Source organism: Mobula birostris, chromosome 6 (genome assembly GCF_030028105.1).
Source record: "Mobula birostris isolate sMobBir1 chromosome 6, sMobBir1.hap1, whole genome shotgun sequence".
Lineage (NCBI taxonomy): Eukaryota > Metazoa > Chordata > Chondrichthyes > Myliobatiformes > Myliobatidae > Mobula > Mobula birostris.
The window spans coordinates 109,984,821-109,997,120 of NC_092375.1; the positions used below are offsets into that span (position 1 = coordinate 109,984,821).

Here is a 12,300-nt window from a genome sequence, read left to right on the forward strand (position 1 = left end):
TAAATAGAAAAACAAATGAAACAAACAGGAAACAGTTGAGGCCAGTTCATTGACTATATTTAAGAGGGAGTTAGATAAGGCCCTTGTGGCTAAAGGGATCAGGGGGTATGGAGGGAAGGCTGGTACAGGGTTCTGAGTTGGATGATCAGCCATGATCATACTGAATGGTGGTGCAGGCTTGAAGGGCCGAATGGCCTACTCCTGCACCTATTTTCTTTGTTTCTATAGGACAGAGCTGCACCTGTGGGACTTTGGCCCACGAAGCTGTGCCAAATTAATTAAACAAATACTTTCTGCCTACACTATGTCCATATCCGTCCAGCTCTGCAAGTCCATGAGCCTATCTAAGAGCTTCTTTAAGATCCTCTTAAATACCTTTATCATATTTGCCTTCTCCACCCCTCCTGTGTTTAAAAAAACTTGCTCTGGACATCTCATTTGAGTTTATCCCCTCTCATGCTTTACAAACATCTATCAGGTCTCTGCTCAGCCTCTGACATGATGTCCATGCTAAGTATAGTGCCTAATTACACTAACTCCCATCTACATAGTCTGTAACCCTCCATTCCTTTCATGCTTATGTGCAGGGCTGATGGAGGGTTTTGGCCTCAAATGTCAACTGCTTATTCCCCTGCATAGATGCTGCCTGATTGCTGAGTTCCTCCAGCATTTTATGTGTGTTGCTCAGATATTTAGCATACTTGACTATACCTTTTCCTACCCTGTTACCTGTAAAAATGCCATTTTTTTTTCTCAGTTCCTTCATCTCTGCCCCATCTGTTCCCAGGATGAGGCTTTCCTTTGCAGAACATCAGAGATGTCCTACTTCTTCAAGGAATGAGGTTTCCCTTCCTTCACCATTAATGCTGCCCTCACCCGCATCTCCTCCATTTCCTGGACATCCGCCCTCGGCCTGAAATGCCGACCATCCATCGATACCTGCCTGACTAGCTCGGTTCCTCCAGCAGTTCACGTGTGTTGATCATGAGTCTGTCTCAATGTTGCTATCATAACTGTTTCCATCACCATTTGGGTCATCTACCACTCTCAATGTGAAAATCTATTTGCCTCACACATCTCTATTTAAACTTCCCCCTCTCACCTGAAAACTAGGTCCTCTTGATTTGACAATTCCACCTTGGGAAAAAATGCTGACTAACAAACCTATCTATGCCTCTTGGAATTAATAAACTTCCCTCAGCTCCAGAGGAAACAGGACATGGGTTTCCAAACACTCCTTATAGCAAATACTCTCTTATCCAAGCAACTTCCTAGTGAACCTCTTCTGCACCATCTCCAAAGCCTCCACATCTTTCTCTTAATGTGGTGATAAAAAAGTCTGTCTTTCTTTATCACCCTATCCACCTGTGTTGCCATTTTCATAGTTGGAATTGGAATTGTGTATTATTGTTACATGTACTGAGATACAGTGAGAAGCTTGTCTTCCATTCTGTTCATATTGACCAGATCATAACATCGTGAGATAGAACAAGGTAAAACAAGAACAATGCAGAATAAAGTGTAACAGCTACAGAGAAAGTGCAGTGTAGGTAAACAATAAGTTTCGAGATCATAATGAGGATGATTGTGAGGTCCATTGTATTGTATTAGGGAACCAATGATCTTAGTTCATAGTTGCCACTTTAGACTTGCAGCCCAAGATCCGTCTATACAACAGTGCACCTCAGGTTACTGTCTTATGTTTGAGCAAGTTGTAGGGTGGATATCCTGTAGCCAGTGACTGACCAAGTGATTTCCAAAGTCTTTTCACCATCTGCAAAGAGCGAGTGTGATTAAATACTCTCAGCTTGTCTGGATGAGTGAATCTCTCAGAACATAGACTATAGGACATAGGATAGAGAAAGTAGAACACAGAACAGTACAGGCCTTTTGGCCCAGAATCTCGTGCTGAAACTTAAACCTACTCCAAGATCAATCAAACTCTTCCCTCCCACAGAGCCATCCATTTTTCTATCATTTATGTGGCTGTCGAAGAGTTTCATTTTATTAAAATTTATTTCGAGAAACAGGCCCTTCCAGCTAACAAGCACGACCCTCCCAATTACACCCACGTGACCAAATACACTAATTGCTCCACTACCATGTCGTCGAAATCTCCCTAATATATCTGCCTCTACCACCATCCTTGGCAGGGTGTTCCACATACCCTCCACTCTCTGTGTGAAAAAACTACCTCTGACATCCTTCCCAATATTTTCCTCCAAACACCATCAAGTTAAGCCCCTGTCTTACATCTGACACCCTATGTGCAGGCAGGCATGCTGGTTGTTTCTACTTCTCCACTTGTGTTGTCATGCTATGGTCTTGCGTCCCCTCCTCCCCGATCCCTGTGAGTGAACTATATATGGTTTCCAATATTTCAGCTGTTCCTGCCGATCGTTTCTCTGTGGATCCTGTGCGGGAACCTGCGGGAAGGAGTTGCCATGAATCCTTATCCGGGTGGAGTTTTCCAGGGAATCCTCGGCACCAACGGCACGGAGTTGGTGCCGTGGTTCAGAGTCCCACTCCCAGGTAACAGATTACTGGACGGTGGGGAATTCCAGAGATCCCTGCTCATCTTGACAGGGGACTGGCCAGGTGCTTGTTCATCTCCGGGATTCTCCTGTGTCGGAGCCCGGAGGAGGTGAGGGTGTGGTGGAGCGACACATTAAAAATAGAACGTGCCACAATTGTAGACTGGCAAACCTGGGCAGTTGCAATGGTCAGTCTTAACATAAGACCATAAGGTAGGTCATTCTGCCCATCAGGTCAGTCTGGTCACAATCATTTTTTTCTCTTCTTGACCCCATTCTCCTGCCTTCTCCCCGTAACCATTAACCCCCTTACCAATTGAGAGGATAGCCAGAGACGACTTCTTAAGGCAGAATGGCTAGTACAAGGGGGCATAATTGTAAATGATTTGAGGAAAGTATAGGGGAGGGTGACAGGGATAGGCTTTTTTTTAACACAGAGAGTGGTGGATGCATAGGATATGCTGCAAGGGATGACTTGTTAGGACATTAGGAACATTTAAGATAGGCACATGGGTGATAGAGTGATAGAAAAATGGAGGGTGAGGGACGGAAGGAATGAATTGATCTTAGAGTAGGTTTGAAAGTCAGCATGATATTGTGGGCTGAAGGGCCTAGACTGTGCTGTAATGTTCTACAATCTATATTCAATCAGCAGCCTATCAATCTCTGCCTTAAATATACCCAATGACTTAGCTTCCACAGCTGAATGTGGCAATGAATTCCACAAGTTTGCCACCCTCTGTTTGAAGAAGTTCCTCCTCATCTCAGGTCCTTTATTCTAAAGATGTGCCCTTGGTTCCTACACTCTCCAGCCAGTGGTAAACTCCTCTCCACGTCTGCCGTGTCCAGACCTTTCAGTATCCGGCAGGTTTCAGTGAGATTACGCTTTAACAAACCTGTTAGATTACTTATTGCCATTTTGTTCATATTTTATTACAGAAACACAAAGATGATTAATTTGCAAATCGCTTTATTTTAATAATTGAAAAACATGTTTTTTTCAACTGATGTTAATAATCGACAAAACCACCTAAATTGAACCAAAATTTAAAAAGCAAGTATATTCAACCCCCTTGTAAAATGCAAATTCAAAGATAATATCAGAATTTTTTTTGTGAATGCTGACTTTTAAGTCACTGTAGCATAAAGAAATATTTTTCTTGAAGTTGAGTTAGAACAGTGAACATAGACCAATACAGCACAGTTCAGGCCATTCAGCCCATAATCCTGTGCTGATCTATATAAACCTACTCCATAATCAATCTAACCCTTCCCTCCCTCACAGCCCATGGCCCTCTATTTTTCTTTCATCCATATGCCTAATTAAAAGTCTCTTAAATGCCCCTACCGTATCTGCCTCTACCACCACTCTCTGGTACTCACCACTCCCTGTAAAATTGCTTCCTTTGACATCTTCCCTAAACTTTCCTACACTGTCAGAGAAATGTATACAATATCTATCCTGAAATGCTTTTTCTTCGCAACCTATCCTCATACAGTGTGCCTTCGAATCCAGAAAACATCCTGGTAAATCTCCTCTGCAACCTGTCTAATGTTTCCACCTCTAGTGAGGCAGCCATAACTAATATAACCAGGGTTTTATGAAGTTGAAACCTTTCCTCATGGCTCTTAAACTACATCACCCAGCTAATGAAGGCCAAAACTCCATATACATCTTAACCACCCTAACAACCTGCACCACAGCTTTGAAGTATCTACGGACGATAATCTAAAGATTCCTCTGTTCCACCACACTGTTAAGAATCCTGTCATTAGCTCTATATTCTGCCTTTGAGTTCAACCTTCCACGGTGAATCACTTCATACTTTTCCATATTGAAACCCATCGGCCACTTCTCAGTCCAACTTGGCATCCCCCATTGTAACCTTCTATCTTGTCCACAATACCACCAACCATCATATCATCTGTAGCCTTCTACACAGAAAAGCAGCATCCACCAGATTCAGGAACAGTTATTGCCCCTCAACCATAAGGCTCTTGAATCAGAGGAGAATAACTTTACTCAACTTCACTCACCCCAACACTGAACTGTTCCCACACCATATGGACTTACTTTCAAGGACAAAGGAACTGAGAAAAAGAATGGCATTTTTACAGGAGACAGAGTGGGAAGACATGTAGTCAAGGTAGCCATGGGAATTGGTAGACTTATAAACGATGTAGGTTGACTGTTCGTCTCCAGAAATAGAGACAGAGAGATAAAGAAAGGGGAGGGATGTGCCAGAAATGGACCAGGAACATTTAAGGGCAGGGTGGAAATTGGAGGCAAAGTTGATGAAATTGATGAGCTCAGTATTGGTGCATCAAGCAGCTCCAATGTGGTCATCAATATAGTGCAGAAAGAGTTGGGGGAACATTACCAGAGTCAGCAAGGAACATGAACTGGTTCTTGTCGCTAATGAAAAGGCGGGCATATCCTTACCCCTCCCATCCATGTTCCCCCTAAAAATTGCACCTTTCTCCCTTAACCTATTACCTCTAGTCCTAGTCTCACCTAACCTCAGTTGAAGAAGCCTGTTTGTATTTATCTTATATCTATATCCCTCATAATTTTATATACCTCTATCATGTCTTCCCTCATCGTCCTACACTCACTCCATGGAATAAAATCCTGACCTATTCAACCTTTCTCTCAAGTCCTACCAACACCCTTGTAAATTTTCTCTGCACTTTTTTGAGTTTATTAATATCTTTCCTGTTGGTAGGTGACCAGAAATGCACACAAGACTCCAGATTTGGCCTCACTGATGTCCTATACAGCTTCTGCATAACATTTCAACTCTGGTACTCAGTATATTGATTTATGGAAGGCAATGTGTCAAAAAGCTCTCTTTATTTCCCAAGGTTGTGAAGGGCTGTGAGGGCACAGCTACCCTCCTTGATAACAAGGCTCTAACCTTCCATGCAGGTCAGTGGGGAGTGCCCAGGGTCAACATTCGGACCCTTTATTTGGGAACCATCATGGCACTGGGTGCCAGCATCAGCTCTGTAGGCTGTTACACGATGTGTGCAAAGGTGACGGGCTCCCTGCACCCACCAAGAGATTCCTGTAACCGAGGCATTTGCCTGGAAGGAGTCGGAAGTTGCCTTAGCGCTGTCCTAGGAGGCATTTCAGGAACGTCATCCAGTATTCCCAACATCGGAGCTTTGGCGCTAACACAGGTAGGCGTGTCTTTGTCTTTCTTTGAATGTGGCCCCCTTGTAATGTTTTTAGTCAAACAGCCACAGTGACGTCTTTTCTTCTTGCAACCATCTTGCTGGGCCAAACTGGCGTGAAGTGTTTCTTATGAAAACATTTCACTTCTCTTGGATTGTTAAAAAAAATGACTTGCTCTTTCATTTGGCAGTAAAGATAATCATTATGCATCTGTTTATTGTGGGTGGGGTTTAAAGAATTGAGGGACAGCACTCCAAACTGCGAGCCAACAAAAATTTTGAATGTGCCATTTTGGGCACACGTGCCACAGATTCGCCATCCTTGGCTGTGGGACATCTCCACCTGTGTTTTATATTGTTTGTTTCCTAAATTCTCTTTGAGCTAAAATGGTGATGTCAACTGTGACCCAGTTGAATCTTATCTCCAACTGCAAGCTCAGATCAAACTCCTGGGATTTGGGATGCAGAATCCAGTGCCATACTGGTGTGCTGTTGTATTGTCAGAGATGTTAAATGATGAGCTTTATTTGCCAAATGTACAACAAATCGTACAGTAAAATGCATCGTTTTGCTTCAATGAACACCACAGTTCAAGGATTGTTCTGGGGGGGGGTGGAGGCAGCCCATGGGTGTTGGCATACTTCCCTCAGGCCCTCAGCTCTCTAACCCTAACTCCACACCTTTGCAGTGTTGAAGGAAACTGGAGCAGCCCAAGCAAACCCACCAGAGAAAGTACAGTCTCCCTGTAGACTGCAACCAGAATTGAACACCAATCTGTGATCGCTGGCATTGAAAAGCGATTGCATTAACTGCCACGCTGCCATGCCTCCTCGTCCACAAGGTGTTGTCTTGTAGATGCACTATTACATCACAACCTTGTCTACAGCACATAAGACCATAAGACTTAGGAACAGAATCAGGTGCATTGAACCTGCTCCACCATTCTATCATGACTGATTTATTATCCCTCTCAACCCCATTCTCCTGCCTTCTCCCCAAAACCTTTGGTGCCCTGACTAATTAAGAACCGATCAACCTCCGATTTAAATACACCTAACATGGCCTCCACAGGCAATGAATTCCATAGATTCTCTGGCTAAGGAAATTCCTCCTCATCTCTGTTCTGAAGGGATATCCTTGCATTCTGAGGCTAGACTCCCCAACTATAGGAAACATTCTCTCCAAATCCACTCTATATAGGCCTTTTGATAGGTTTCAATGAGATCATCAGAGGTACTGTGCATGGTTTCAAAGGCAGTGAATTCTTCCTGATCAATATTTACCCTAATAGTAGATTATCTCATTTGCTGGAGCTTCATGGGTCAAACTGTGTTCTTTGTCTCCCTTGCCAGTGACTTACTTTCAAGGACTGTACCACTCATGTTCTCAGTATTATTTGCTTATTTATTTCTTGTTATTTTTATTATTATTTGTTCTGTATTTGCAGTTGGGCTTCTTTTGCATATTGGTTGTTTGTCAGTCCTTGTGCGTAGTTTTCCAATGATTCTGTCGTATTTTTGATCTATTGTGAATGCCTGCAAGAAATAGTATCTCTGAGCAGTAGATGGTGATGTATGCGTACTTTGATGTTAGATTTACTTTGATCTTTGGACTTTACTACCCGAGCTTTCGTGGATATAAAATCAACAAGGACACTTTGTGGATATGCACTTGGATGAGTGTCGAGTGTTGGACAGTGGTCAGTTAAAGCAGGGCAGGATTTATGCAGTAGACGACAGGACCTTGAAGGGTGTTCCACAACAGAGAGACCTTGGAATATAGGTTCCCTCAAAGTGGAGACATAGGTAGACAGGATGGAGAAGAAGGTATTTGGCATACTTAAACACTAGTGTTTCAGCAGATGCTGGAAGTCTTGAGTAACACACAAAATGCTGGAGGAACTCAGCAGGTCAGGCAGCATCTATGGTGAGGAATAAACAGCTGATGTTTTGGGCCGAGACCCTTCATCAGCATGGGAAAGGAACAGCGAAGAAGCCCGGATAAGAAGGTTGGTGAAGGGAAGAAGTACAGGGGGAAGGTGGGTAGGTGGGGTAGGGGCGATGAATTGAGAAACGCGGAGGTAATGGGACGCCAGTGGGCTGTGGAAGAAAGGGAAGGGGAGGGGAACTGGAGGAAGGTGATGAAGAGAAGAGGAGGGGTAAGAGGGGAACCAGAAAGGGGAATGGAAAAAGAGAGAAGGCAGGGGAGATTCAGCTAAGTATGAGTTGTTCACAATGTAATATAATTGGTCAGTTGTCGGTGTTTCACATATAATGTTACGCTGGAGGTCTGTGTACCTGCATCACAGCAATGTTCCACAGGTGCAGTGCCCACATTCTGCTCACAGCAATGTTCCCATCTTGTTCCACAGGTGCAATCCCGGCATTCCGTTCAGGTTGCTGCCGTGCTGTGTATCCTGGTTGGAACGTCAGTCAAACTGACCTACTTCCTCACCACCATTCCGATGGCCATCCACGGTGAGACTAGCTCCCACCCTCGTGCAATAGGTTCATGCGGGGGGGGGGAGGGGGGCAATACATTGTGCAGGTGGTGAGCTAGTGAGGCAAGCTCACAGTTGGGTCAGGCTCCAGGGCTGTTACTGAGAGGAAGGTGCATTTTTTAATTTATTCAGGCAGTGTGGCACCACTGATGTGATCAGCATCTATTGTCCCTAAGAACATAGAATGTTATAGCACAGTACAGGCCCTGACAGTATAACCTACTCCAAGATCACTCTAACCCTTCCCTCCAACCGAGCCCTCCGTTTGTCTTTTATACGTGTGTCTGCCTTAGAGTCGCTTAAGTGTCCCTAATATATCCCCATCAACCACCACCCCGGCAGTATGTTCCACTGTCTATGTAAAAAGCTTATTTCTGACATCCCCCCTAAACTTCCTCCAAGCACCTTAAAATTATTAGCCATGTCCAGCCTGGGGAAAAAAACATCTGGTTGATCACTCAATCTATGCCTCTTATCATCTTGTAGAGCTCTATCAAGTTACCTCTCATCCTCCTTCACTCCAAAGAGAAAAGCCCTAGGTCACTCAAACTATCCTCAAGAGACATGCTCTCTAGTCCAGGCAGCACTCTGGTAAATCTCCTCTGCAGCCTCTCTAAAGCTTCCTCATCCTTCCGGTAATGAGGTGACCAGAACTGAACACAGTATTCCAATAGCTAGAGTTTCATAGAGCTGCAACATTAACTCATGGCTCTTGAACCCAGTCCCTCGGTTAATGCAGGCCAACACACCATACACCTTCTTAACAGCCCTATCAACTTGTACGACAACTTTGAAGGATCTATTGACATGGACCCCAAGACACCTCTGTTCTTCTACACTGCCATTAACCCTGGATTCTGCTTTAAATTCGATCTTCCAAAGTGAAACACTTGACACTTTTACAGGCATTAGTGAGCTGCCTTCTTCAACACTATTATTAATCAATTAGATATTTCAGAGTTAACCAGGTCACCGGTAACAATAAACCAGAGGGATAAGGATGACAGATTTCCTTCCCTGAAGAAGATGCGTTTTTAGAACAATCGTCTCGCTTTGTAGTCACTGCAACTGATAATACCAGGAAAGTTTACCTTCAGATGTATTCCTTTGCTGAAGGGATTTGAAAACATACCTCATCCATTAGTCAAGGCTTCCAAATTCCCAACCCAGTAATATTAAAGGCAGTGTTATTAAAGGTTATAGCAGCAAAGGGTTGCATTTAGGGAGACATCAAGGGTGTTTGTAATATTATTTTGAAGGGTATGTGTGATATTGAAGATGCCTGCACAATATTGAAGGGTGTATATACTAAAAGACATCAGTACTATCGAAAAGATTTAGGCTGTGCATAGTATTGTTAGATGTATGAAATAAAGGATCAAGAATCAACTTTATTTGCCATATACATTTAAGTATATTAGGTAGTTGCTGTGGTGTGTTGGTCACGGTGTGACATGCAAAAAAACAGCAATATTAAACAATTATAAATAATAAGAATGATTTTTAAGAAGTTAAAGTATGGATATGGAATAAAATTAGCATAAATACAAAAAACATAGGAGAAGAATCAGGCTCTTTGGCCCATCAAGTCCTCTCTGTCATTTCATTACAGGTGATCTATTATCCCTCTCAACTCCATTCTCCCCATAACCTTTGCCCTTACTATCAACTCCATTTTAAATATACCCAATGACTTGGCCTCCACAGCCATCTATGGCAATGAATTCCACAAATTCATCACCTTCTGGCTAAATAAATTCCTCCTCATCTCTGTTCTAAAGGGACATTCTTCTGTTCTGAGGATTGTGGCCTCTGGTCCTGGACTCTCCCACTGTAGGAACATCCTCTCCATGTCCTTTCAATATTCAATAGGTTGTAGTGAGATTCTCCCTCCACACCGCTCCCGTATTGTTCTAAACTCTGGCCGAGTACAGGCCCAGAGCCATCAAATGCTACTCATTCCCAGTATCTTTCTTGTGAACCTCCTCTAATGCCAGCACAATAGATAAAGGGCCTAAGACTGCACACAATACTCCAAATGTGGTCTGACTAATGCCCCGTAAAGCCTCAGCATTACATCATTTGTAGTCTTCTCAGAACGAATGCTATCATTGCATTTGCCTTCCTTACCAAAGACTCAACCTGCAAGTAAACCTGGGAATTTTGCATGAGGACTCCCAAGTCTCCTTGAACCCCTGATTTCTGAGTGTTCTCTCCATTTAGAAATTTGTGTATTCCTTTTATTCCTTCTACCAAAGTGCATGACCATACACTTCCCACCTGTCACTTACTTGCCCATCCTCCTAATCTGTCTAAGTCATTGTACAGACTCCCTACTTCCTCAGCCCTACTTGTCCCTCCACCTACCTTTGTATCATCCACAAACTTGACCACAAAGCCATCACTTCTGTCATCCAAATCATTGACATATAACATGAAAAGAAGCGGTCCCAATATTAACCCCTGCAGAACACCACTAGTCAATGACTATCAGCCAGAAACTTTATCCCATTCATTATGTTGTGCCAGTCAGCCAATACTCTATCCACGCTTGTATCTTTTCTGTCATCCCATGGACCCTTATCTTGTTAAGCAGCCTCATGTATGGCACCTGAAAGTCCTCTGAAAATCCAAGTAATCAACATCTGCTGACTCTCCTTCTGTCTATCCTGTCTGTTATTTCCTCAAAGAATTCCAACGGATTTGTCTGGCAAGATTCCTCCTTAAGGAAACTATACTGATTTAATCACATGCCTCTAAGTGCCCCAAATGGACCAATGCCAAAATAGACCTCCAAGTACTAACATCCTACCACCACTAAATAAGTGAATACCAGCATCTTTTTACAATGTAAGCAACGTTGTAGAACGTGTTTTAAAGTGTCTACAGAGCAGTGCAGAGATGCAGTGGCGGGAGGGGGGTGGTTTAGGGGTAATAGATAGAGGTGTGTGACCTTAATAGAATGGCTGATCAGATTAACTGCTTACGGGAAGAAAATTTTAAGATGAAGTGAAGTATTTGTTTTAATAACCCTATAGCACTTTCCGGAAGAAAGCTTTAGGAAAAGGCAGTTTGCTGGGTGGGTAGTGTCTGCAATGATTTTTCCTGCCCGCTTCTTTGTCTTGGAAACATTCAAGTCCTGCAGTGATGGTGGACTGCAGCCAAAGAACTTTTCTGCTGTTCTGACTGTAACTTTTGTATATTGTGAGAGGATGCTGCACCAAACCAGACTGAAATGTTGTGCGTTAGACTGAAAAGACATAGTTATCCATAAATGGAATCAGAACCAAAATCAGATTACACATTGAGAGGCTGTGCATAATATTGTGTTATTGAAAAACGTGTTACATTGCAAGGGTCTGTACAACACTGAAGGATGTATTACATTGCAAGGTGTCCGTATTCTTGAAGGGTACTTGTCTTATACTGAAGGGTGTGTGTGTAATATTGAAGGGTGTGTTATGTCAAAAGGCAGTGTTTGTACAGTTGAAGGGTACAAGTATTGAATGTTATAATACTGAAAGCTGTGTTGGTAGTTGGTATCAGTTTTGGTTTATTATTAGAGCAGAAGTATGGGGGCGGGCGATTCTCATTGAAACCTTATGGATATTGCAAGGCCTAGATTGAGCATGGAGAGGATGTTTGCAATAGTAGGGGAATCTATGGCCAGGGAATATAAGGACATTATTTTAGAACAGAGATTAGGAGGAATTTCTTTAGCCAGAGGGAGGGGAATCTGTGGAATTCATCGTCACAGAAGGCTGTGGAGGCCACGACATTGAGTATCTTTAAAGTGCAGATAGGTAGGTTCATGATTCGTTAGGACATCAAAGGTTACAAGGAGAAGGCAGGAGAATGGGGTTGAAGGAGATCATTTATTAGCTGTGGTCGAGTGGCGGCCAGATTCAATGGGCCAAAAGGACTAATTCTGCTCATCTGTCGTTTGGTGTTCAGGTCTTATGATGGTTCTCAGAAAGTAGCTGTTCCTGAACCTGGTGGTGTGTGACTTCAAGTTTCTGTACCTCCTGCCTGAGAGTAACTGTGAGAAGATGGCATGGTCCATACAGTGGGGATCCTCGATGATAGATA

General features: G+C 43.2%; 1 protein-coding gene across 1 annotated transcript in view; it reads left to right on the plus strand.

The window, feature by feature from the left end:
• slc23a3 (solute carrier family 23 member 3) overlaps positions 1-12,300 on the plus strand; it is an 87,940-nt gene that overhangs the window by 47,703 nt on the left and 27,937 nt on the right. The window contains exons 7-9 of the mRNA XM_072262374.1: positions 2,385-2,532; positions 5,464-5,717; positions 8,083-8,188. Coding sequence (XP_072118475.1) covers positions 2,385-2,532; positions 5,464-5,717; positions 8,083-8,188 — 508 coding nt within the window. The remainder of the gene's footprint in view (positions 1-2,384; positions 2,533-5,463; positions 5,718-8,082; positions 8,189-12,300) is intronic.